At 37.7% G+C, this 27,379-nt stretch overlaps 1 protein-coding gene across 27 annotated transcripts in view; it reads left to right on the top strand.

The window, feature by feature from the left end:
* The window catches only part of DTNB (dystrobrevin beta), a 279,721-nt gene that overhangs the window by 27,720 nt on the left and 224,622 nt on the right, over positions 1 to 27,379 (top strand). For all 27 annotated transcript variants that reach the window (XR_005022446.1, XR_005022445.1, XR_005022448.1 and 24 more), the window contains exon 2: positions 16,615 to 16,682. Coding sequence is in view for 19 of the 27 variants with exons in the window: in XM_036873637.1 (XP_036729532.1) it covers positions 16,616 to 16,682 (67 nt within the window). In the remaining 8 variants the exon portion in view is untranslated. The remainder of the gene's footprint in view (positions 1 to 16,614; positions 16,683 to 27,379) is intronic.

Raw genomic sequence — 27,379 nt, forward strand, 5'->3', positions numbered from 1 at the left:
TATGTATCCTTCACTAACTGTGGGACTGTTAGGTTACTTCGGATACTAATTCATTGCTGGATTTATGTGTTGCCAAAGCATCCTGCCAGTCTGAGGCTTGCCTTTTCCTTTTGTTAACAGTGTCTTTAGTTGTATACAAGCTTCACATTTTAATGTTATATTTATGGAAAATTTTACACTAAATTAACAAAATTTGTTTCTGTGTCTGGTTTAAGTAAATTTTCTCTACCCCAGGGTATGAATTCTATATATCTGTAGTTTCTTCTAAAATTAAAAAAGAAGTTTTGCTTTCTGTGTGGAATTTCTGTATGGTGTAATGAAGTGATATATATATTTTTCAATTTGGAAAACCAGTTTTTTAGCACTTTTCCTCATTTTTTTTTTATTGTGGTAAAATATACACAGCATAAAATTTACTATTTTAACCATTTTTAATTGTACAGTTCTGTGGCATTAAGTACATTTACATTGTTGTATAAACATCACTATCCATTTCCAGAACATTTTTATCTTTCTCAACTGAAACTCTGTATCCATTAAACACTGGTTCCCCATTCTTTTCTCCCTCCAGCCCCTGGCAACCACCATTCTGCTTTCTGTCTCTGTGAAGTTGACTACTCGCGGCACCTCCTATAAGTGGAATCATACAGTATTTGTCCTTTTGTGTCTGGCTTATTTCACTTAGCATAATGTCTTCAGAGTTCATCTATATCGTAACATGTGTCAGGATTTCCTTTTTTTTTTTTTTTGACCTCTCCTTGAGGCTTGTGGAATCTTAGTTCCCTGACTAGGGATTGAACCCAGGCCCCCGGCAGTGAAAACGCCAAGTCCTAACCACTGGACCTCCAGGGAATTCCCAGGATTTCCTTATTTTTTAAGGCTGAATACTATTCTGTTGTATGCATACATTATGTTTGCTTATTCATTAATCCATTAATGGACACTTGGGTTGCTTCTGTCTTTTGGCTGTTGTGAATAATGCTGCTATGAACATGGGTGTGCAAATATCTGTTCAAGTCCCTGCTTTCAATTCTTTTGTGTATATACCCAGAAGTGGAACTGTCCATGATATTAAAAAAATTATGTACATAACTGAATATGACCAAAATGGGTGGATAGTACAGAGAGTCCCTATAAACCCCCTCTTCTTCAGGGGCACTTTCCCATTATTAACATCTTGCATTAGTGTGGTACATTTGTTACAACTGATGAATATATATTGATACATTATTATTAAGTTCATGGTTTAATATAGGCTTCCGCTCTTTGTGTTGTACAGTTCTATGGGTTTTGACAAATGCAAAATGTTATCACGTGACATTTCATGTAACATCGTTGCAGTATCATACAGAATAATTTCATTGCCCTAAAATCCCCTGTATTCCACCCATTCATTCCCCCCTCCCTCCTGCTGAGCTCCTGATAACAACTGATCATTTTACTGTGTCTATAGTTTCTGGCTTTTTAAAATAAATTTATTTATTTTATTTTTGGCTGTGTTGGGTCTTTGTTGCTGCACGCGGGCTTTTCTCTAGTTGCGGTGAGCGGGGGCTGTACTTCGTTGCAGTGCGCGGGCTTCTCATTGCGGTGGCTTCTCTTGTTGCGGAGCACGGGCTCTAGGTGCGTGGGCTTCAGTAGTTGTGGCACGTGGGCTCAGTAGTTGTGGCATGCGGGCTCTAGAGCTCAGGCTCAGTAGTTGTGGCGCATGGGCTTAGTTGCTCCGTGGCATGTGGGATCTTCCCGGACCAGGGCTCAAACCCGTGTCCCCTTCATTGGCAGGCGGGTTCTTAACCACTGCGCCACCAGGGAAGCCTTGTGTCTGTAGTTTTGCCTTTTCCAGAATGTCATATGGTTTGGATCATGCAGTATTCTAGGCTTTCAGACTGGTCTCTTTCACTTAGCATTATGCCTTTACATTTCCTCTGTGTCTTTTCTTGGCTTGATAGCTCATTTCTTTTTATTGCTGAATAATATTTCATCGTATGAAAGTACCACAGTTTGTTTATCCATTCATCTATTGAAGGACATCTTGGTCTAGTTTTTGGCAGTTATGAGTAAGCTCCTATAAATATTCATGTGCAGGTTTTTGTGTGGACATACGTTTTCAGCTTTCTTGGGTAAATACCTAGGAGCGTGATTGCTGGATCGTATGATAAGGGTATCTTTAGCTTTGTAAGAAACTGCCTGTCCAATTTTGCATTCCCAATAATTTTAAAATTATATATCCTAGCACCCTAAATGTACTTAAAAAATAAATCTTTGTCAGACTGTTCTGTAAAATTAAACCGCATCTGGTATGAAGTTATATTCTAATTGTTGCTTTTGTTGGCTGTCTTTCTTAGCATTATACTTCTTTATATGTTTTGAAGTTTTGATTTACAGACTCATTTGAGGGTGAGTACTTTTGCTTTTGTTTCTCTTATTTCTGTGCTCACCCTTCTCTGTGTGGTGATGTTTCAGGTGCTTCCACTTATTGACTGGACTCTAGTCAAGAAATCAGATATGATAATGGTCAGGGTCCTGCTCTTTGAGGTAATTGGGGCTATTTTAGATCCACTCACAGAGTGTGTGAATGTCTTGGTTCATTTCCTGGTCATGAGGCTGTGTTTTTATCTTCTCACTTTTCAGAGCCCAGAACACCACATAAGCCATAGTTCTAGGCAGAGACTGACAGCGGTACTTTTTCACTTCCTTTCAGCTCTAGCCTCATCCTTGGCTTTAAGCAGTGAATCTGGCTCAGATGTCTCCTCTTTCTCCACCTCCTTCACTCTGTGTCACTGTTGCCCTGAAGGAAGTATACACCTGCTTCTTGACTCAGAGTCCAGCAAACCTGTAGCTTCAGTCCTGCTCGCAGTTTTGTGTATCTGTTCTGTTTCTGATCCAACTGGAGGGTTGTCTTGTTTTTGAGCCTTTTTAGTAACTTAAAAAATATATTTAAAAATATCTATTACTGTGTATTTGGAGCAGAGGGGATGCATCGAAGTGTTTACTTACTGGGCTGCTTTGACTAGAAGACTTAAGTGACCAGGCTTCTTTCTAAACTTGATACCACTTATCCTGTTTTCTGTGTTATTGCAATGCCTAGACCCTCCAGTGCAAAAGCTGAATAGCAGTGATGATAATGGGCATTTTAGTCTTTTTCCTGAATGGGAATGCTTCCAGTGTTTCACTGTTAGATATGGTATTTACTAAAGGTTTCTGGTAGGTGTCTTTTGTCAACTTAAGGAAGTTTCCTTCTATTCTTGGTTTATATTTTTACTGGGTGTTGAATTTTATTGCTTTTTGGCATTTGTTGAAATTATCATTGATTTCTCTTTAATATGTTAAGAGTAGGACAGACCTTTCTGAGTTGTAGATAACTGAGAGAAACAGATATATTGTATTTGATTTACTTGTTAATACATTTTTAACAACCAAAAAATGAACTTTTAAAGAAAACACATTTTGATCTTGAATTTTTGTATATTAACAATATTATGTATAAGCTATATAATATTATATATATATATGCTATATATTATGGCATTTTAGCAATAATCAGGTTTGGACCAAATATTCCTGTAACTAAGCCTCACTATAATCAAATAGTGTTCAGTAAAAAAAATTTTTTTTAGGGGGGAGTAACTTTAGGGACTCTATAAGGACTTTTTCAGTCCCTAACCATTCAAGTTTCTTCCTGGCTTCTTTTTCTAGACTCTTTACTCCCTCCTTTTAATTTTTATCTCTGCTTGCTCTGTCTCCTCTTGCCAGAGAGAGACTTTCTTCTGCAAGTAATAACAACTGTTATTTAGTGTGAGGCTACTGTATTCAAGAGATTTTCATAGATAATGGCTACACTGTAATCTTTACCACTGTGGAAACTAGGTATGGTATCTCCAGTGTTTGGGTGAGGAAATTGAGCTCGGAGAAGCTAAAACTTGTTTAGGGCCACACAGCTAATCAGTGACAGGAGTGATACTTGAACCAGGTCCGACTTGAAAGCCCATATTCTTTCTACATGCTCTCTCTAAACAAGACTTTTATGTTCCAAGTTCAACTTGGGTTTTGTTTTTTTGGCTTACCGACATGATTCCTGAGCGTGGTGATATGACCACTTTGTGTCTCCAATATGATTTGCGTGAAAATTTTCCTTTAGTCAGGTACTTCATTGCTTTTTACCGGTGTGACGTTTTACATGTTCTTGAGCAGTTTCTTAAAATGACTAAACCTTTTTTAACTGCACAAACAAAAACAGAATAAATAGTGTCATGGTTAAGCATGTGGGCTCCGGAGTAAACTATGTTGCTTGGACCTTGAGTTTATTTTCCTTTAACTTTTTAAATATTGTGAAATATTGTTCCTCAAAAAGGTATAGAGAATAAAAATTGTGAATACCTGTGTACACACCACTTAACTTAAGACACTAGGCTCCTTTTAAAGTTGAACCCCTACTCCTTCCCAGTTGTATTCTCCTCCCCTTCTGAGGGAACCTCTATTCTCCATTTGATGCTTTTCATTCTTGTACATATTTTCATACTTTTATTACATATGTAAGTAGCCCTAAAATGTATATTATTGTTTTGCATTAAAAAAACCCTTTATATTAACAGTATTAATTATATCTTTTTATAACTTTATTTTTTTTTCTCTCTGTATTGTGAGACTCATCCATATGGATATATGTAGCTCTAGTGCATTTATTTTCTTGACTGAATAGGATTCTGTTATTGGGCACACAGTTTACTTTTATGTTTTCCTGTGAGTTGACAATAGTGTGTTCTGATTTTTTTTGTTACTACAAATAATGCTGCTATGAGTATTCTTGTCACGTCTCTTTGTCTACACATGCATGTCTTTTAGAGTGTGTACTAGGAGTAAACTACTGGTATGTGTGCCATGCACATCTTCAACTTCCGTGTGTATTGCTAAATTCTACTCTGAAGTAGTTTTCCAATTAACATTCACACCAGCGATGTGTGGCTTCTGTTCCTTCCCTGCCTTGTCAACCCTTGGTGTTTTAGGCTTCATAATTTTTGCAAATCTGCTGGATGTACCATGCAATCTTATTTTTATATTAATCTTACATGTTTTTTTGATTACTAATGAGTTTGAACATTGCTCCATGTTTTTATTGGCTCTTAAGTTTTCCTCTTCTGTGATTTGCTGGTTTTCATCATTTACCTGTTCTGTTGTGTTGTCTTTTTCAGATTGATTTATAATTTTAAAATACATTTTGGACGCTAATATTTCACATAGATGGCTTCAAATTTCTTTTTCCAGTTTGTGGCTTCTCTTTTAAAACTTTTAAAAAAAATAGGATCTTTTTGGTGCACTTAAGTTTTGGATTTGTGGTTTTAATTTATTGTTTATGAAATCTTACCTGCAGACTACAGGCAGAAAAATTATCCTAGTGTCTTCACATATAGAAAGGTGGTATAATGGACCAGGAGTTAGGGGTTCTGGGTTTCTATTTCCATGCCTTTATTGTGAAGTACAACTATAGCCTGAGACTAGACATTTTATTTATTTGGTTGTGCAAAATATGAGACCTGGGTATTTCTTTTTTTATTTTTTAAATTAATTAATTTATTTATTTTTGGCTGTGTTGGGTCTTCGCCTCTGTGCGAGGGCCCTCTAGTTGCGGCAAGCGGGGGCCACTCTTCATCGCGGTGCGCGGGTCTCTCGCTATCGTGGCCTCCCTTGTTGCGGAGCACAGGCTCCAGACGCGCAGGCTCAGTAGTTGTGGCTCACAGGCCTAGTTGCTCCGCGGCATGTGGGATCTTCCCAGACCAGGGCTCGAACCCATGTCCCCTGCATTAGCAGGCAGATTCTCAACCACTGCGCCACCAGGGAAGCCCTTTCCTTTAGTCTTTACTGTGGGATTTACTTAACTTCTGCCTGCAGACTTAGTCTAGCTCTGGAACACATTGCTTCCCTGACAGGGCTAATGAGGGTCCAGACGTTTTGTTGCACTAGCCTCCTGACCCTGTTTAACTGTGACCTACGGTCTGCGCAGCACCAGGGCTTGGGGACCTGTATTCTTTCCTCAGTTCTGGAGTCATCGTGTTTGCCCTGGAGGGGGTGATGTGGCACAGTGGAAAGAGAATAGGCTTTATTGTCAGATTGGTTGCCTACTCCACGAATTACTAGCTTTGGAATGTTAGGCCAAGTTAACTAACCACTTAGGCTCTAAATTTCCTCATCTGATTCTGCCATTCACATTCCTTATTTGCTCCTCAAGCCTAGCACAGTCTCATCTTTTCATTCTAGTTTTTTTTAAGAGTAATGGTTTCCACAGTGGGAGGCGTGCAAAATGATCTTCTAGGCAGGGTATAACAAAAAAAATGGGCAATTAACTTTACTAATATTTAAATCATAGTTTGACACTTTACTTCGTCTGTATGTCTGATGCTATACATCAGGTATGGAAAGTGAGGTAACCTGAAGGGAGGATCATGGGCACACCACCACCTGGAGGGGCCGACAGTGTGAGCCTCCTTATTTGTTTGCTTACATTCTATTTGGACATATTACAGTTAACTTCTACCTGGTTTAGGGGTCTTTCAGATTATATTATCTGATTTGCATGAAATGAACCTTGATGAATGAATAGACAAAGGGCTTAAAAAGGTTCCTGCAAAGAATCTGCAGATTGAAGTTTCAGATTCAACTGAAGACTGAAGTGCTAATGCAAGGACACATGAACAGCAAGAAACAAGGGGAGCTGGTACTTCTATTTATGTTATGAGATTGTTTTCAGTCAAATGCAAAGTACAAAACAATAATGGTCTAAGCAGGGCTTCCCTGGTGGCGCAGTGGTTGAGAGTCTGCCTGCCAATGCAGGGGACACGGGTTCGAGCCCTGGTCTGGGAAGATCCCACATGCCACGGAGCGACTAGGCCCGTGAGCCACAATTGCTGAGCCTGCGCGTCTGGAGCCTGTGCTCCGCAACAAGAGAGGCCTCGACAGTGAGAGGCCTGCGCACCGCGATGAAGAGTGGCCCCCGCTTGCCACAACTAGAGAAAGCCCTCACACAGAAACGAAGACCCAACACAGCCATAAATAAATAAATAAATAAATAAATAAATAAATAAATAAATAAATAAAATTAAAAAAAAAAATAATGGTCTAAGCAGATTGAAAAGGAATCACTAAAAAAAACCCAAAAAAACCCTTAACATTGTTAAAAATACTATTTGATGTATGGGTTTATATATACCATTGAGTATATTCTGCCTTAAGGTATTTGCTTAATGATAGTTTGAGGCTAATATGGTCAGTTGAGATATTTTAAAACGAAGCATTCCGAATATGAAGACAAACTTACTGAGCTTTTTTCAGTGATGATCATAGTTGTGTGCTAATTAATATCTTTTTTTTTTTTTTTGCCTGCGTCGGGTCTTGGTTGCGGCATGCGGGCTCTTCGTTGTGGCGTGCGGATTTCTCTCTAGTTGTGGCTCAAGGGTTTCTCTCTAGTTGTGGCACGCGGGCTCCAGAGCGTGTGGGCTCTGTAGTTTGCGGCACTTGGGCTCTAGGTGAGGCGCGCGGGCTTAGTTTCCCCACGGCATGTGGGATCTTAGTTCCCCGACCAGGGATCAAACCCACGCCCTTGCATTGGAAGGCTGATTCTTTACCACTGGACTACCAGAGAGGTCCCTGATTAATGTCTTAAAATTTTATTAACTTAATGATATATTTTTGGAAGTTTCTTTGGAGATTTCTTACTTCAGGAGTAAAAGACAAAAAGCCATAAACTTTTCTTCTTCCTGTTTCTTCTTCCTGTATATGAAATAATGCATAGACAAAAATAACAATTTTAGTTTGGTGACAAACTAAAAATCCATCCTTTGTTAGCAAATACTGTCGGGATACTCGTAGAAGACGTTGCTGAGGCTTTGAAATAATAAATATTATACCAAATTATGGAGTTTGTGAGCGTTTCTGTATATTTGGATAAAAGTTCAGAGGTTATGGTTTTTGGTGTAGTCCATTTTAATAATAAAATGTATGGAGACCTGCCTCTTTAACCGTCCAGACCACTAAAGGAAAGGTTTACCAGAGAATATACTCTAATGACTTAAAATTTTATTATGAAATAGGGCATATAAAGCATAAAGAATAATACAGTGTACCCAGAACCCAGCCTAATAAATAAATCATAGCTAATAGAGTTGGTATTCCTCTGCAGTCACATTATTCTACTTCCATCTCCAGAGGAATTTGCTTTTCTGAATTTGGTGATGCATGTTTTATGTGCACTTGTAAAGAATTTGTATTTTGTCATTATTGGGTGGGTTGTTCCACAAATGTCAATTAGATCTAGTTGGCTGATGGTGAAGTTGAGTCCTTCCATATTCATCTTGACTTTCTACGTGTATTGATCATAGAAGAGTGTTGAAGTCTCCAAGTATAAGTGGATTTGTCTCTCCTTTCAGTTCTATCAGTTTTTGCTTATTTTAAAGCACTGTGGTTAGGTACAGAGACATTTAAGATTATGTCTTATTAAAGAATTCTGTATGTTACAGGCCCAACAATACAATTTTATAGATATTGTTTTATCTATATTGTATTAAAAAGCAATTGTTTTTTAAGTCAGTTAAGAGAATAAAGGAGAAGAAATATGTAATTGTACTGTCTTTAAAAAAATAAACTTTACTTTTTTAGAACAGTTTTAGATTTACTGAAAAATTGAACAATAATAGTTTCTATATGTATCCTACACCCTGTTCCCTCTGTTATTAGCATCTTACATTAGTATGGTTCATTTCTTGCAGTTAATGAACCAGTGATGATACATTATTATTAACTAAAATCCATACTTTTTCAGATTTCCTTAGTGTTTACCTGATGGCCTTTTTCTGTTCCAGAATCCCATCTAGGATACCACATTACATTTAGTTGCCGTCTCCTTAGACTTCTCTTGGGTTTGTCAGTTTCTTGGCTTTTTCTGGTCAAGTTTTTGATGAACCTTGACACTTTTGAGGAGTATTGGTCAGGTATTTTGTAAATTTTCCCTCAGTTGAGATTTGCCTGATGTTTTCCTCATTATTAGACTGGGTTTATGGGTTTTGGGGAGGAAGACCACAGAGGTAAAATGCTGTTTTCATCACATCGTGTCAAGGGTCCATACTGTCAACATAATTTATCACTATTGATGTTGTACTTGATCACCTAGCTGAGGTAGTGTTTATCAGGTTTCTCCACTGTCAAGTTATTTCCCTCTCCCCCTTCACCTCTTTGAAAGGAAGTCACTGTGTGCAGCTCACACTTAAGGAGGGAGGAGTTATGTTCCACCTTCTTCAGGGCAGAGTCTCCATGTAAATTATTTGGAATTTTTCTGTACAGGATATTTGTCGATTCTTCATTCTCATTTGTATCAGTATCAACTTAAGGATATTTAATACTACGTTATTTTGTTGCTGAAATGTTTCCAACTTTGGCCATTGGGAGCTCTTTCAGTTAGCCTCTGTGTCCCTTTGATATACCCCTATCATATGGTTTTTTTCCTCCCAGGACTTCTTTACTTTCTATATTACAAGATGCTCCAGGCTCATTATGTATAGTTCTTGCCTCAGGCATTTCTCCGAGGAGCCCTAGTTCCTTTTATTGAAGAATGGTATTATAAACAAAAATTTGGCCACTAAATGTGCTGATTGCTTTGGGATACTTTTGTTTCTAGGCCCTCTCAGTTGACAGAGCAAGGACATGTATATGTGTATACTAATGCATATACACATACCTACAAATGCTTTTATATGTAACTATCCATATATCTATATTGAGTTAACCATGAATGTATACTGATGTCTCCAATTGTAATCCATTCCATTACCACCTGGATCATTCTAGCTTCTCACCTTGCTTATCTGTAACCTCACACTTCACCATCTGCCATCTGTTTACTTAATTGTTCAGTTATGCATACATGCATAGCAGTATTAGAATTCTTAATCCATAACCTGTGGGAAACCAGAGTACAGTACTTATATATATTTTATTTTGTCTTTAGTTTTAACAGACTCTGTTCACTTCCAGAGTTACTTAGGTTACTATACTTTCCCCCCACCCTGTTCAGTGAGGTTGTTTCATATATTTGTAATACAGTTAGATTGTTTTGTTATATTCTCCATTTCATTCTGGGGTTCTCTGACCTCCTAAAGGATTAAAAAAATTTTTTTTACATACATTAAGGTTCACTCTGTGTTGTAATTTTCTTTTGGTTTTCACAAATGTGTAGTGTCAGTGTCCACCATTACAGTATCATATGGAAGTTTTACCACCCTAAAAATTCCCCTATGCTTCACCTATTCATTCCTCTTCCCTTCTTCCCAAATCTCTGGCAACCACTGATCATTTTACCATTTGTATTGTTTTGTTTTTTCTAGAAGGTCATAAAATTGGAATCATATAGTATGTAGCCTTTTCAGACTGGCTTTTCTCACTTAGCATTACGCATTTAAGCTTCCAGTTTTTTCATGGCTTGATAGCTTATTTATTATTGCTGAACAATATTCCATTTATGAAAGTAGTAGTTTGTTTATTCACCTATTGAAGGGCATCTTGGTTGCTTTCAGTATTTGGCAGTTGTGAATAAAGCTGGTATAAACATTTGGGTGCAAGTTTTGTGTGAACATTTTCCACTCAGTTGGTTAAATACCTAGTGCAATTACTGAATTGTATGGTAAGGACTCTGATTAGTTTTGTAAGAGACAGCAAAACCGTTTTCCAACCAGGCTGTCTGTGCATTCCCACTAGCAATGGATGAGAGTTCCTGTTGCTCTACATTCTTGTCATCATTTGCTATTGACAGTTTTTTGGATTTTAGCCGTTCTAATAGGTGTATAGTGGTATCTCGTTGTTTTACTTTGTAATTTCCTAATAACAAATGCAGTTGAACATCTTTTCATATGCTTACCATCCGTATAATTTCTTTGGTAAGGTATCTGTTCAGATCTTTTGATCATTAAATTTTTTAATTTAATTTTATTTTTTGACTGCGCTGGGTCTTCGTTGCTGTGCATGGGCTTTCTCTAGTTGCGGCTAGCGGGGGCTACTCTTCATTGCGGTGCACGGGCTTCTCATTGCGGTGGCTTCTCTTGTTGCGGAGCACGGGCTCTAGGTGCGCGGGCTTCAGTAGTTGTGGCACTCGGGGTGAGTAGTTGTGGCTCGCGGGCTCTAGAGCACAGTCTCAATAGTTGTGGCACACTGGCTTAGTTGCTCTGCGGCATGTGGGATCTTCCCACACCAGGGCTCGAACCCGTGTCCCCTGCATTGGCAGGTGGATTCTTTTTTTTTTTTGGCAGGTGGATTCTTAACCACTGCGCCACCAGGGAAGCCCTGATCATTTTAAAATTGGGCTGTTTTCTTATTGTTGAGTTTTAAGAGTTCTTTTCATAATTTGAATACAAGTTCTTCATCTGATATGTGTTTTGAAAATATTTCTTTCACTCTGGGGCTTGTCTTTTCATTCTGTTAATAGTATCTTTTGCAGAGCAGTTAATTTTGATAAGATGCAGCTTATCAATTTTTCCTTTCATGGATCGTGCATTTTTTCAGTTTGGCCTTGGGCTTAGGCCATTAAATAATCTTTTCTAGGAACCTAACAGTTTCAGCTCCTTTCAGATGGAAGAAACTTTGCTTACATTCTCATAGCTAGGACTCTGGTCTTCTTTCATTTTGTAGACTAAAGCTGTACTCTGGTTCTTCTTCGTTTTTTCAGTTTTACTTTAAAGATGTTTATTGTTGCATTGTTCGTAGTAGTAGATAGTTGGAAATAATTGTCAACAGTCAAGGCTTGGATGAATGATCGTGATAAAATTCCATTCTGTCATTCAAAATTGTGGTTTTGAAGAGTATTCAGTGACGTGGAAAGGTGTTCAAATATATTGTTAAAGTTTTCCCCCAGCTTTTTTGAGCTATAATGACAAACAAAATTGTATATGTTTAAAGTGTACAACATAATTTGATAAATGTATACATTGTGCAGTGATTAGTGCAATTAAGTTAATTAGCTCATTCTTTTTTGTGTGTGGTGGTGGTGGTTTAAGATCTACTCTCTTAGCAAATTTCAAATATACAGTAGAGTATTATCAACTATAGTCACCATGCTGTGGATTTGATGCCCAGGATTTATTCATCTTGTAACTGAAAGTTTGTATGCTTTGTATTTTCCCGTTTCTCCCACCCCCAGCCCCTGGCAGCTACCAATCTACTCTGCTTCTACGATGAATTTGACTTTTTTTTTGGTATTATTAGATTCCACATATGAGTGAGATTACATAGTATTTGTCTTTTCTCTGTCTGGCTTATTTCACTTTGTGTTCTGATTTTTTTTAATTGGGTGGAATGAAACCCCTAAGTAGGGTGATTAGGATCCTGTGAAGATCAAACACATTTAAATAAATGTACCTAGTGGATTTCACAGGATGAACCACAGGAAGAAGGGGTTGCAGAGTCCTGAGATCACGGCGTCAGAGAATTTTATTTGTGCATTCATGTGGACAAGATTTTTGGCAGTTGAAATGGGAAAAAAGGGTGGATGTGAGAGTGATTATGAGGAAGGAAATGGCAGTATTTGAAATCAGAGTTAGTATGTGAAGTGAATGATAAGGAGGTGTTGGTTACTTCTAGATTATGAGGCTCAGAAAAGTCAAAGTGCCAGGAGTCCAAGTGGAAGGAAGAAGAGAGATGTGTTTACATTCATGTAACTGTTGATCTTTAAAGTTATTATCAGGAAGACAAGGACATGTAATCACGTGTGGTAGTAGGGTTAGATCTTTGTTGAGTGTGGACTGTTAAAATCATAATTACAAAGATGGAGGTATTAGTATCCATGGAGCACTGGGATGGAGTCATGCTAAGGCCTGGGGAAATCATTTATAGTAACCTAAATTTATGTGTACTCCATACATTTGGATTTTATGAAATCTGAACTATAAGCTTGGTTGAAATGAAAAGACTTAATATTTTAGTTTGAGTTCTACCAGAAGCTGACTCTTAGACAAGGATTTGCGTGCAAGTATTTTGTTTTGGAGGTTATCCCTGCAAATATCAGCAGGGGACCGGGAGGTGAGATAGGGAAGGGAAGTTAGCAGATAAAGGTTTTGTTATCAAGCAAGTTACCACTGTGGGTGACAGAAGCTTATTCCCACTGGGGAACTCTAAGAGCCTGTGTAAAACATGTCCTCAGATTTATACTCTTTAAGGGGGCAAGGTAGATAGAGTATATACCAACTAAATTAATCATTGGTTAAGACTGTTTCTAGGGAGTGGTAAATTTATAGCATTTCAGGCCTGTCATGCAAGGAACAAAATGGACTTCAGAGGTCAGAGCAAGCCTGGTTTCTCTGTTTAAACAAACAAACAGAAAATGCAGATGCTGTCAGTCAGTATGGAAGGATTCAGTAAAGGCCAGGAGATATGGGGAAGGGGAGCACCCTATTCACTGTTTCCTTAATACCTGCTCTGCAGTTCCAGCATCTCCAGTTCATTTTCTCTAGGCCACCAAAACCCACATGCCCAGCTTAAATGAGCCAGTCTAGTGGCATATTAGGACTGGCGCCAGGTGTCCTTTTCAGAACATTAAATCCTGGGTCATGGGATGAGTACTGCCATGTCAACAAACTTTGTCTTACTTTACACTTGGCTCAAGTTCAGCACTCTCAAGGTCCATTCCCAGGTATGTTCTTCCAGTTCCTGTTAGTGCATATCGTCAGGTCCAGCAGCTGTTTTGATGAATCAGCCTTTTTCCATCCAAAGCAGGGACAGTACCTTCCCTTTCTGATGATGCAAGACTTGACCCTAGTTATTAGCGTAGAGGCAGTGAGGGAGGTAGGAACAGATCCTGAGGAGGGTCAGCATCTTTTGAGGCATGCATCTCAGATGAGAACTTTGCATAGTCTTTGGGCAGAGGAGACTGCCTTTGTAGCAAGAGCAGAGAGCCACTTCTTCAGGCCTATAGGGTTCAGGGGAATCTTGGCTGGACTATGAATTCAGTCTTCTTTGTTAAGCTGCCTACTTTCATAAACAGAATTTGAGCCTGATTTTTAGCACAATCTGCTCTCAAGTTGTGGGAGCTGAGGGCTCCTTAAAAAGTGCTGCCATGGAGGTCTCTGGCTCTCATAACATGTTCTGAGTTGGTACTTGGCTGATTTAAGCCTTGACATTTTCTTTCTTCTGTGCATCCGTCCTACTTAACAAAAGCTCAACCATTTAATTGTCTTTAAAATTCCCAGTTCTCCTATCTCTCTCAAATGCTAAAGCTATTGCATAAGCCAATCATCTTCTTCTACCTGTGTCCCTTACTAGCTCCACCACATCATGAGTCTTAGTACTATCCATGCAGCAGCACACCAAGGGTTCTCACCAAGCTACTTACTACCAGCACTGGGCTCCTTGTCATCTGTTGGCGAGTGATCCACTTACAGAATTCATCTTGAAGGTCTGTTTTACAGGATCAGATCTGTCTTATTTTGGGTTACCCTAGAAGCAAATGCTCTATAAGGACTCAAGTGCAAATTAAAAAAACAAATTTTTTTTTTTTTAGATCCTAGGAGATACTGGTAGAAGAGTGGAGAAGTAAGACAGAGAAGAGAAAGTAGCTAATAAAGGATTTCTTATCAGGCACCATGGGAAAGCCAGACGTGTAGTAATGCAATATCAATTACTATTGCTTTAGGTTGGGTTGGCATGCTTTTACTTAAAGGACCAGATGGTAATTATTTTAGACGTTACATGCCAGATGCTCTCTGTTGAAAACACTCGACTCTGCCATTGTAGCATGAGAGCATCCTTAGACAATACATAAATGAATAGGTGTGGCTGTGTTCCAGTAAAACTTTATTTGCAAAAACAGGTGGCAGGTCAGATCTGGTCCAGGTACTATAGTTTCTCTAGCTTGCTGACGCCTGCTTTACGTGTTCTCTTGCTCCCAATGCCACAGTAATCACGCATGCAGATGTGGGCTCTGAAGTGGCATCGGCAGTACTTGTAGTTTCGTGGTCATCCAGATGATCTAAAATATGTTTATATTAATTTTTTTCAAGATTAATCTGGAAATAAAGGCAAAGTTTAGAAAACTGTAATGAAGAACTTAGGGATCTCCAGGAATTCATAATTCTACCTTGAGAAAAAGTGATTTAAAGAAATAGCAAAAGTAGAAGAAGTATATAATAAATGATATATATTATAAAGGACATTATGATTCTGTGTTTTAATCTGTGTTTAGCATTTAAAATTTGTATTACCCAGTGGGAGACCAAGTTTGGGGACAGGGAGGAGGCTTTTGAATATCTTCGTTTCTTTGTAATTATAGGCTCCTGGTACCAACTCTTGTTTTTTTCTCTAGGACCTAGATTTCATTAGATGTTTGCTGTTTCTGGTTGCTTTTTCTTTGGCTTAACTTTCTTTCTGTTTAAAACTGTTTCCTCTTGGGGGCAAATTGTTAGGTAACCATCATGTACGTTGAAGCCTATTTGGTAACATTTCAGTGATCTAGGAAAGGGATAGTTTTAATGATCAAAATATTAATTGCAGAATGTTAAGGAATATATTTACATTTTAAATTTTCTTTAGGATATATTTATAACTAAACTTTCAGCAGGCACTTTGCTTTAATAGATATGTAATTTGTGTAGTCACCATTTAATTCGTGATTCTAACATATTTGAGAATGTTATGTAAATCACTCCATGATTTACAGCAGTTTAATCTTCTTAGGGATATTTTGCTTATGCTATTTGTCTAGATAGTTTTTTCTTCATAGAGTAAGGTGAAGTTTGGCTGAGATGTCACAGATTTTGCATCAGTAGGGTCCATGCAATGGGCTATTGTGTTCTAGCTTTTTAAGCATAGAGATTTGAAAATATGCATCTAGAGGCAAAAAATATGAAAGAAGTTTAATGAAAGGGTTGGGATTCTACTCTACTGCTTCTGAGTTGTGTGTCCTTGAGCAAGTTAGTGTTCTTTTCTAGGCATCTGTTTCCTAATCTGTAAAATGGGGATAATAATAATAATAATGCCAGCACCCAGAGTTGTTGGGAGGATTAAATGAGATAATGCATGGAAAGAGTTTTTTCTTAAACAAAGTGACTGGCATAGCCAAAGTCATGCGATTAAAAACTTACATTTAGGAGTTCTTTGAGTTTGTGGATGAATACCTTTTTTGTTTAATACTTTTTAATATAAAAATAAAAGATTCTCTTTATACCTTTTATGTATAAGCTAATTATCCTGATATTCTTTATTATAGCTTTTCATTATAATTATTATCTAAATTATCTTTAGTAACATGTTTATCTATGTAAAGCAGTAGGAATATGGGGAAAATGTCTCAACTAATCCAGGACTCTGCAGAGAAAATAAAGTTAGAAATAAGACATGGCCCCATATTTTCAGCACAGGAAACAAGTGTATGAGCTCATTTAAGTATTGACTTTATAATATTTTAGAAGCTATCAAATAAAGGCACAACAGTTTTTTTTTTTTCTGTATCGGGCTTCTACTTTATTTTTACTGATATCCTTTTAATGTGGCATACACAGCTTGGTTTCCTGTACCTCTTCACAACAGACTGATAAGCACTTGGTGGAATTGTCAAATTACACATTGGTTTATTGTATCCTTCTTTGTCTCTAGGATGATTGAGGAAAGTGGGAACAAGCGGAAGACCATGGCAGAGAAGAGGCAGCTGTTCATAGAAATGCGTGAGTCTTGAGTGCTTCTGGAATTCTGTTTGTATGTGTGGGAATGGTTTTTTTTTTTCTCCCCTGATCAAGTCATAGCATTAATCAGAAGTTTTATGTTATAAGCTTTAGAAAGGGAAGAATGAGAGTTAAAGAATCGTGCAGTTGGAGGACACCAAGCCAGAGCATATATTTTAATTGAATTGACTTGAATTGCTTTCTTCAAGGTCATAAATAAAAAGGCAGAAATGTTACCTAAAATATCTGTGAGTTTAAGGCATGCCAGTCAATTTAGACTTCTTGCTGTAACTCCATTGTTACCATGAGATTGCAGCTGGTGATAAATAATTAATACATTATATTGTATAAATTACCTTACACTAGATAAAGATTCTAAGGTGGTGAGGACTAAGTGTTAGGAAACACTTAGAGCTGTAGGAGAAAGTAAAAGCAGGAATGTGTACTTTGGTATATTACTTTACTGTATACCCTTTGAAATCTTCTGTTAAAAAATTCTTATATTGATGTATTCTTATTTATTCTCATATATTCCTATATTCTTATATGTTTCTTATATGAAACTCAAATAAAGAAAAAGATAGCCAGGAAGAGTAGGGCAGTTCCCAGTATTTGAAGGATTGTTTTGTTTTGCGATTACTTGTCTGTGTGACCTTTACCAAGTGACCTTGACCAGTGCGTTCACACTTGGTGGACCTCAAATTCCTTAGCCAGGAAATAAGGTTATTAGTCTGTACCAATGATTGTGAAACCTTTTAAAAGCACTGTGCTCCTTACAAGGACCTTCAACATGAGTGTCATAAAATTCGTTCTGCTTGGCTGAAGCCAGGCGGGGGAAGTAGGAGTCGGCTTGAGATGGCCCCTGAGGTAGTTGCAGAATCTAGAATTCTACCTACCACAGAGTGAAAATCAGCAGATCAAGTCTCAGAAGACCCTTCCAACTATCAAGCTATTTTAAGTCTTTAGAGTCTTAGTAATGGGAGGCAGAGTTTGACTCGACTCAGACCTACGTTGTCCTGCCAGGCATAGCCTAGATAACTGTTTGATAAAGGAGGCAAAGAAATTTTTGGCATTGGTTAGGCAGTCGGTCTGGGTGACCTTTAAGGACTTTTGTAGCTCTGAGTCTCTAACTGCTAGTCACCTAAGCCAGACACCTTGGAGTCACTTCTCTCCACCTCACCTTTCACCTCCTAGGAAGTGGCAGAGTGCAGCTGAGTGTTCCCTCAAAAGTGAGTCTTGAATCTGTCTGTTCCTCATACCATGATGGTGTTGAATCCAGGCTCTGCGGTCAGACTGCCTGGGTTTGGATCTAGGCTCCCTCATTTCCTGGCTGTATAACCTTGGGCAAGTTACCTTCTCTCTCTGTCCTACAGTTTCTTCATCCATAAAATGGGAATTGTACCTACTTCATAGAATTATCATGAAGATTAAATGAGATAATGTGACTAAAGCACTTAGCACATTCCTTTCCCAGAAAAGTAGGTATTTAATGTGGTTAGCTGTGTTTATTATTAATATTTTTATCCTTGTTACTTTTCTAAACTAATTGGTTTCTGATCCTTTCCTTCAGTCTTGACACTCTCAAATCGGTGATCTTTTTTTTTTTTTTTTTTTTTTTTTAAAGACTTTTTTTCTAAAGGAATTCCTTTATTTTTATTATTTATTTATTTATTTATTTATTTTTGGCTGTGTTGGGTCTTCGTTTCTGTGCAAGGGCTTTCTCTAGTTGCGGCAAGTGGGGGCCACTCTTCATCGCGGTGCACGGGCCTCTCACTATCGCGGCCTCTCTTGTTGCGGAGCACAAGCTCCAGATGCGCAGGCTCAGTAGTTGTGGCTCACGGGCCCAGTTGCTCCTTGGCATGTGGGATCTTCCCAGACCAGGGCTCGAACCCGTGTCCCCTGCATTAGCAGGCAGATTCTCAACCACTGCGCCACCAGGGAAGCCCATCAAATCGGTGATCTTTGATGCTGCCAGATTGAACCCAGATTTATTCTAGGTTACTTCCTTCTTAAATCCCTTCAGGGCTTGTCATCACGGTCCTGAGAAAGCCCAAGCTCCTCAGCGTGCCAGACAAGGCCCTTCTGGACTCTTTCTTGGTTCCCAGTTTCCATCACGTGCCTTGTGTGTCATTTCCCAGCAATTCTGAACTAGCTTTCCCCAAGATAGTGTTTTCCATGTCCCTGTGCTGTTGCTTATGGGGTTGCCTTCACCTTCATCTGGCTTGTTGTTCCTGCCTACCCTTCCAGACTCAGCAAAAGGGCCATCTTTTCATTTAATTTTTAACACATTTACTGAGAATCTGTTACATTCCAGGCACCATTCTAGGTGCTAGGGTTATAGGGGAGAACAAAACACAGTCCCTGACTTCACTCATACCACTTACATTTTAAAAGGGAAACCGACAAAAATGGAAACCAAATAACTAATAATTCCTCATACTAAGAATTACCTGGGGTGCACTCACATGAGCATGTGAGAGAGAATGACTGGGGTAGATATTTGAAGTAGAAATTGGGTATTCTGCAAATAATTGGGTTTACTGCTTAGTGAATGTTATCACTGACACACAAACTTCATATAAATTACCATTCTCTGTAACAGACTCAAGGATATGAACAGTCTGGGAGATGTTTGGTGGGTATGGCTTCTTGAGCCTCCTCTGTTTCTTCACAGGAGGAATTGCATTGGTGGCAATGGTATCTGCTTTGGGAAGCCCCACTCTCATTTCCAACATCACCCCAAATCTCCGTTATAATTACTTTCTGAGGATGCAGAAATCGCCATTTGCCAGCCTTATGACTTGGCCCTATCATCTAGGTGTTGGGTTGATTTTAGTATGTCAGTTTTGAATCCAATGATCTTTCTCCACTCTTTCATTAGTCTTAATGGTTAATTTAGACTTCTGCTTAGGTAGGTAACTACATGTACCTCAGTTTTTAAAAAGACTTTATTTTTTTAGAGCAGTTTTAGGTTCATAGCCAAATTAAAGAGGAAGGAACAGAGCTATCTCATATATACCCCCCTGCCCTGACACATGCATGGTCTCCCCCACTATTAACATCCACACCAGAGTGGCACATCCATTACAACTGATGGACCTACATTGACACATCATAATCACTCAAAGTCTATGGTTTACATTAGGGTTCATTCTTGGTGGTGTACATTCTATGGAACTGCATTATTTTTAAAGAAAGACCATTTTGACTCTTATTTTTGCAATCCTTATACCTCTTTTTCATGACCTACTGTACTGGTTAGGACCTCAGATATTATATTTAAGAGTTGGGAGGATAGCAGGCATTCTTGTCTTGTTTTTGACTTGAATGGGAATGGATGTAATATTTCACTATTAAAATGATATTTGTTGTAGGTTTTGTACCCTTCATCAGGTGAAGGATCTACTTTTCTGTCCTAATTTACCAAGAGTTATTACTGTTATTTTCTTTAAATCATGAATGAGTATAGAATTTTATCAGTTGTTTTCTGCTTCTCTTGAGATGATACAGTGACATATAATATATTTCTCCTTTACTCTCTTAACATACATAGTTCTGGGGCCAGCAGTCTGTTTCTTAAAGAGCCAGAAAGTAAATATTTTAGGATTTGCAGGCCATATGATGAGTTCTCTGTCATAGCTACTCAACTCTGCTGTTGTAGCATGAAAGAGGTCATAGTAATTTAATAGTTTAGATAGGTTGTGTTTTTTATCTTGTGTTACCTTTATTGTTGTGCCTTTCAGTAGTATTCTTAAGCCTTTCTATTTTTAGACAGTATCTTTTAATTTCCTATTTTGAACAGTGATGAAATTAGTTTGTTCTTTCTTTGCTTAATATTTTATCTTCTGGACTCTAAGCACCATGAAAGTAAGAATCACATGTATTTATCATGGTAGCCCCAGCAATTCAATAAATATTTATTAAAGGAGGAGTGGAATAAATTACGTACAAATAATTTGATAGTTTACGATTTTTACATGATGTAACATTACTAAGAAAAAGGAAAGGTGATAATCTCTCAACTCTGGTGCTAAAGTAAAAACTTTCTAGATGAGTCTACAAAATACTTGATGCCAGGCCTCCATGCTCAGAGATTCCAGAATTTTTCCTTTTCCAGAATTTTGCCACTTTTATTGGTCTTCTCAAGGAACTTTGGCTTTATTGGTCCTCTCTATGTATCTTTGTTTTCTGTGTCATTATTTCATGCTATTACGTGGTTTATTATTTTCTTCTTTCTACTTTAGGCAGTTCTATTTTTCTTTTTCTAATGTAGGCCATTTATTTTCAGACTTTTTTCTTATGTAAGCATTGAAGAATATACTTTTCTGTGATTTTCTAGATTTGTATTACATGTGTTCTGATATATACTATATTCATTATCAGATCTCTGTGTTTTCTTTTTTTTTTTTTTTTTAATTATTTAATTATTTATTTATTTATTTATGGTTGTGTTGGGTCTTCGTTTCTGCGCGAGGGCTTTCTCCAGTCGCGGCAAGCGGGGGCCACTCTTCATCGCGGTGCGCGGGCCTCTCACCATCGCGGCCTCTCTCGTTGCGGAGCACAGGCTCCAGACGTGCAGGCTCAGTAGTTGTGGCTCACAGGCCCAGTTGCTCCGCGGCATGTGGGATCCTCCCAGACCAGGGCTCGAACCCGTGTCCCCTGCATTAGCAGGCAGATTCTCAACCACTGCGCCACCAGGGAAGCCCGATCTCTGTGTTTTCTAATTTCTGTTGTAGATTAATGAGAAGTATCCTTTTAAATTTGTAAATGAATGTCTGTTTTAATAATAAAGATGTTTAGCTTAATGGGATTATGGGTCAAGGAGTGAGGGATGTTCTAGAATTTTTGTATTTTTTGATATTTATGTTATATGTTTTTCTAAATATTCCATGAGTGCTTGAAAATAATGTGTATGATTTCTGTATTATCTAGATCAAGCTCGTTATGTTTTATTAAAATCTTTTTGTCCTTACTGATTTGACTGCTTGATCTTAATTACTGGAAGATGTTAAAAATCTCTGCTTTGAACATGGATTTAAAATTTCCCCCCTGTAGTTCTGTCAGTGTTTTGAAGCTTTTGTCCTTAGATGCATATATAGTAAAATGTTCTGTCTACCTGGGAAATTGAATCTTTTATTATTATATAGGTAAACTTTTTTTTTCTAGTAATGCTTTTTTGCTTCAAAGTTTGTTTTGTTGTATATTCATATATCTATACCAGCTTTCTTTTGGTTAGCATGCCTAGAACAGTATATATCTTTTTTATTTTTAATTTATTTTTTATTCTTTTAACATCTTTATTGGAGTATAATTGCTTTACAATGGTGTGTTAGTTTCTGCTGTATAACAAAGTGAATCAGCTATACATGTACATACATACCCATATCTCCTCCCTCTTCCGTCTCCCTCCCACCCTCCCTATCCCAACCCTCTCGGTGGACACAAAACACCGAGCTGATCTCCCTGTGCTATGCGGCTGCTTCCCGGTAGCTATCGATTTTACATTTGGTAGTGTACATATGTCCATGCCACTCTCTCACTTCGTCCCAGCTTACCCTTCCCCATCCCCGTCTCCATTTTCTATGTCTGCATCTTTATCCCTGTACTGCCCCTACGTTCTTCAGAACCATTTTTTTTTTTTAGATTCCATATATATGTGTTAGCATATGGTATTTGTTTTTCTTTTTCTGACTTACTTCAGTCTGTTTGACAGTCTCTAGGTCCATCCACCTCACTACAAATAACTCAATTTCGTTTGTTTTTATGGCTGAATAATATTCCATTGTATATATGTGCCACATCTTCTTTATCCATTCATATGTTGATGGACACTTAGGTTGCTTCCGTGTCCTGGCTATTGTAAATAGAGCTGCAATGAACATTGTGGTATATGACTCTTTTTGAATTATGGTTTCCTCAGGTTATATGCCCAGTAGTGGGATTGCTGGGTTGTATGGTAGTTCTATTTTAGTTTTTAGAGGAACCTCCATAGTGTTCTACATAGTGGCTGTATGAATTTACATTCCCACGAACAGTGCGAGAGGGTTCCCTTTTCTCCACACCCTCTCCAGCATTTGTTGTTTGTAGATTTTTCAGTATATATCCATTTATTCTTTAATTTTTTTCCCTGTATCCTTATGTTATATATGTATCTCTTGTAAACAGCATAAGTTAGATTATTTTTAAAAAACCCAAAACAACCATTGTGACAATTTTGGCTTTTTCACTGAAGACTTTATTCTGTTTAACCTTTTTTATGAATACTGATATGTTTCATTTTTCTTCCATTTTATTTTGTGCTTCAGTTTTGTCCTTTCTCTGTTTTTTTTCCCTCCTTCCTTGACTTCTCTTAGATGAATTGAGCTTCCCTCCATTCTACTTTTTCCGTCTACTTAGTTGTGAGTTGTATGTTCTTTTTCTGTTCTTTTTGTGGTTACTCCAGAAATTTTAACATCAATTAAAATGAAGCCCAAATCATATCAATATTTATAACTTTGTTCAAAGTAATACAAGAATATTATTAGAATGTGTTAGAGTACCTCCTTTATGAAATATATGCTCTTTTTTGTATTATCTTTTGAACTCCACAAATTAGACTTTATTTTTATCTTGTGTAATCCATTTTTGTTTTATCCAACCTATTTGGTTATCACTTTCTTTGTTTGCCATTATTTACAAAAATTTAAATACAGATCTTGGTGGAGCCAGGCATGTGTCACAGCCATTTCCTTCTGTGGGATTTTTAAACTTTTTTTCCTAGTTCACCCACTGAGAGAGTCACCCTTCAGTGATTTTGGTTTTATTTGTACCTTCCTCTCTGCTGGGACCTCTGGCTTCATCTTTGGTCCCTAGGGTTTTTAATTGTACTGCCAAGAAAAAAATGAGGAAGTCATTCGTGTTCATATTTGTTGCTTATTCAGACTAATATTTTTTTTGAAAAAAATTTTTTTTCCTAATTAGAAGTGCTTGTGAAAGTTTTTGGACAATTCAGAAATGTTACTGTACTTATATTTATTAGATTTATAATCCCTTCTCCCCTTTCTCCTACCTTCCTCCTCATCTCCCCAGTTAGATTCATTTTTCAACAAAGTACGTTTACTTCCTTATACCTCTCATTAGTCTGCTGAGCACCTCCATCAAATCCTATGGCTTCCTGGAACACAGTTTGGAGTGCTCTGCCCTACCTGAAGAAAGTTAAAAGCATCAGCACGTTTACACAGGAAAAGGAGTTGGCTTCCCCACGACTTTTATCATCTCCCTCCATCAGCCTTTCCTTGCTAGTGTCTGCAGTTGTATAACCTTTTGACATTACTTTGTATATTTTTGGGAAAAAGCCTTTTTTATACCAGACAACCCAGAACTTCCCAGTTTTCAGTTATTTATTCATTCAATAAATATTTAGGTGCTAGTTTTATTATGTCCTACTTTGGGACATACAGTAATGAATAATACAACAGTAAAATGGTCTCTGCCTTCATGGATCTTGTTTTCCTGGAAGTGGGAACAAGGGATGATAGCACAGTAGGAGCCATGATGGGGGAAGCAAGGGGGGTCCAGGAAGGAATCTGGGAGGAAGTGATGTCTTGGCTGAGTCAGCCCAATAATGTGGAGAAGGAAGGGCTGGGGCACTATCACTTACAAAGGCCCAGAGGTGACAGGACCTGGTATGTTTGGGTAATTATAGGTAGTCCAGACTGATTGGAGTTGAGTGTGTGGTAAAATGTGAGAGGTGCATGAGCTAGACCTTTAAGTTGAGTTGGGTAGTCCTGTGTTTCCCAAAACTAGCTTGATTATAAGACTCTTTAGGGGCATTTGTTAAGAATGAAGATTCCAGCTTCCTCCCCTGGAGATTTTGATATAAGCTTCTGATACAAACAGATACAATAAAACCCTTCCATATGACTCTTTGCTTTCCTTGGGATTTGGTTATACTATAGAACATTCATATCCCATTCTCATGAATAAAGAGAGCCATAAAGTGCAAAGAAGGCTTAATCCTTTCTTATCCTCTCCCTATCTTTCTTCTGTACCTCTTGGGTACCCAGTGTCCCATTGGTTCCCTGTCTGTTCACGAATTTCACTGGGCTTTCTTACTGGAGCCAGAGTTCTGCCTGGATATTTAGTTAGGGCTCTCTGTATCATTTCTTTTCTTTTTTTAAATTTAAATAAATAATTAATTAATTTTTGGTTGCGTTGGGTCTTCGTTGCTGCATGGAGGCTTTCTGTAGTTGCCGTGAGCATGGGCTATTCTTTGTTGCGGTGCACGGGCTTCTGATTGCAGTGGCTTCTCTTGTTGCGGAGCATGGGCTCTAGGTGCGTGGGCTTCAGTAGTTGTGGTACGCGGGCTTTGTTGCTCTGCCGCATGTGGGATCTTCCCAGACCAGGGCTCGAACCTGTGTCCCCTGCATTGGCGGGCGGATTCTTAACCCCTGCACCACCAGGGAAAACCTCTGTAATTTCTGGATGGGCTTGAAACATTGTCTGATATTAGTATAAAAATGACATTTTATTGTATTACTTTTAGTGAAATATTCTTGAAATGAATGATAATGAAGAGTAAGCATTTCTAGTTCAGAATTCCCAAAGTGATATTCCAGTCATTTCAGTTTCTTCACTGGGGGCTTTTCTATTTTGTATTTGCCAAACTACCATATTTTCTGATCAGGGAATTAATGTGACACTTACACAGGGGAAGTATTAAAAAAGTGAAGGCTATTCTTAGGCACTGTATGAGGATTCTCCTTATATAAATCAGGGAAAATGACTGCTCCAGAAGAAGGGAAACATATGGGAAGTTTGGTTGAATATTGGTACAATAAGATTTTAATGAAGTTCTAAGGTTATTGATTATATCTTAACTTTTAGAAATTATTTTTGGATTTGGACTGCTATTAGATTTTTAAAAAATGATGCTCTGGCCAGGACTTCTTAGAATTTCTGAATCCTGTAACATCCCACTGCTCTCTCTACATTTTCCTCAATACGTTTAGAGTGATGTATTTTCACAAGGATCAGACTGGCAAAGGAAAGCAGAGTGATACTTGATTCTTGACTAGTTCCTGAAACCAGTGTAGAGATTTCTGGCAAACTGGTCTGAAGCATTTGGAGTTTCCTATTTTCCTAAACTAGTTAGCTTTGGACTTGTGTGATATCTGCTCTATTTCATCTTTTGTGGTGACACATCTGACTCTGCACTGGAGAAGGAGTCTGAAAACAGTGAGTTATACCAGGTGCACTATCTTTTTTCTATAGTTACTTTTCCACTAGCAAGCATGGCCTAATAAATACCCTGCACAAGTCTGATCGATCAGATTAGTAATTTTTCTGTTTGATCAGATGGGGGTGGAACTTTCCTTTCCTAGCTGTTAATATTCGTTTTATCAGTGTTTCTCGTAAAAATATTTCATAGAAATAAATGTTTAGACATTAAAATTACCTGCAGTGATTTAATGACGGGTTATTTATTAAATGCTCTTGGACATGCGTTGGCATTCTTTCTTAAAATTATTGGTTTGGTTTTGAATAATTAATATTTAATGGTTCAAATTTAAAATATTTAGGCTGAGATAGTAATATGAAACTAAATGAGTAAAAGAAAATCAGACTGAATAAATTTAACAAAACAAGCGTAAAACTTATACTCTGAAAACTACAAAACACTGTTGAAAGAAATTAAGGAAGACTAAATAAATGGAAAGATATCCTGTATTAAAGGATCAGAAGATTTATCATTAAGATGGCAGTATCCCCTAAATTGATCCACAAACTCATTGCAGTCCTCGTAAAAAAACTGGCTTTTTTGAAGAAATGGATGGGCTGATCCTAAAATTCATATGGAAATTCGACCCAGAGTAGCCAAAACAGTCTCAAAAGAGAACAAAGTTGGAAGACTCACACTTCCGAATTTGAGAACTACAAAGCCACAATAATCCAGATTGTGTGGTACTGGCATAAGAATAGACGTATAATCAGTGGGATAGAATTGAAAGTTCAAAATTAAACCCATACATCTGTGGTCACTTGATTTTTCGCAAGGATACCAAGACCATTTAATGAAGAAAGAATAGTATTTTGAACAAATGGTTCTGGGACAAGTGGGTATCCATATGCAAAAGAATGAATTTGAACCTCTGCTTCATACTGCATAATAAATTAACTAAAAATATATCATAGCCCTAAATGTAAGATCTAAAACTGTAAAACTTTTAGAAGAACACATAGGTACAACTCTTCATGAACTTAGATTAGGCAAAGCCTTCTCAGGTATGACACCAAAAGCACAAGTGACAAAATAGCAAATAGATATATTGGATTTATCAAAATTAAAAACTTTTGTGCCCCATTAGATACGATCAAGAAAGTGAAATGACTACTCAGAGAATGGGAAAAAAAAATTTGCAAATCATATATTTCATAAGGGGCTTGTATCTACAACATATAAAGTACTTATAACTCAATAATGAAAGACAACTCAGTTAAAAAATGGGCAAAGTGACTCATAGGGGGAAGATGTTTCTTTTTTGAGATAATGAAAATGTTCTAAAAACTGACTGTGGTGATGGTTGCACAACTAAGTTGAATACTTTAATGGGTGAATTATATTTCAAAAAACCTGTTATATTAAAAAAAAGAAAATAGGACTATCACGTGTATGTATAGAAGGGTAGAAATTTTGTGAGAACCAGGTGATGGAGGAAATA

The sequence above is a fragment of the Balaenoptera musculus genome, chromosome 13 (assembly GCF_009873245.2).
Source record: "Balaenoptera musculus isolate JJ_BM4_2016_0621 chromosome 13, mBalMus1.pri.v3, whole genome shotgun sequence".
Lineage (NCBI taxonomy): Eukaryota > Metazoa > Chordata > Mammalia > Artiodactyla > Balaenopteridae > Balaenoptera > Balaenoptera musculus.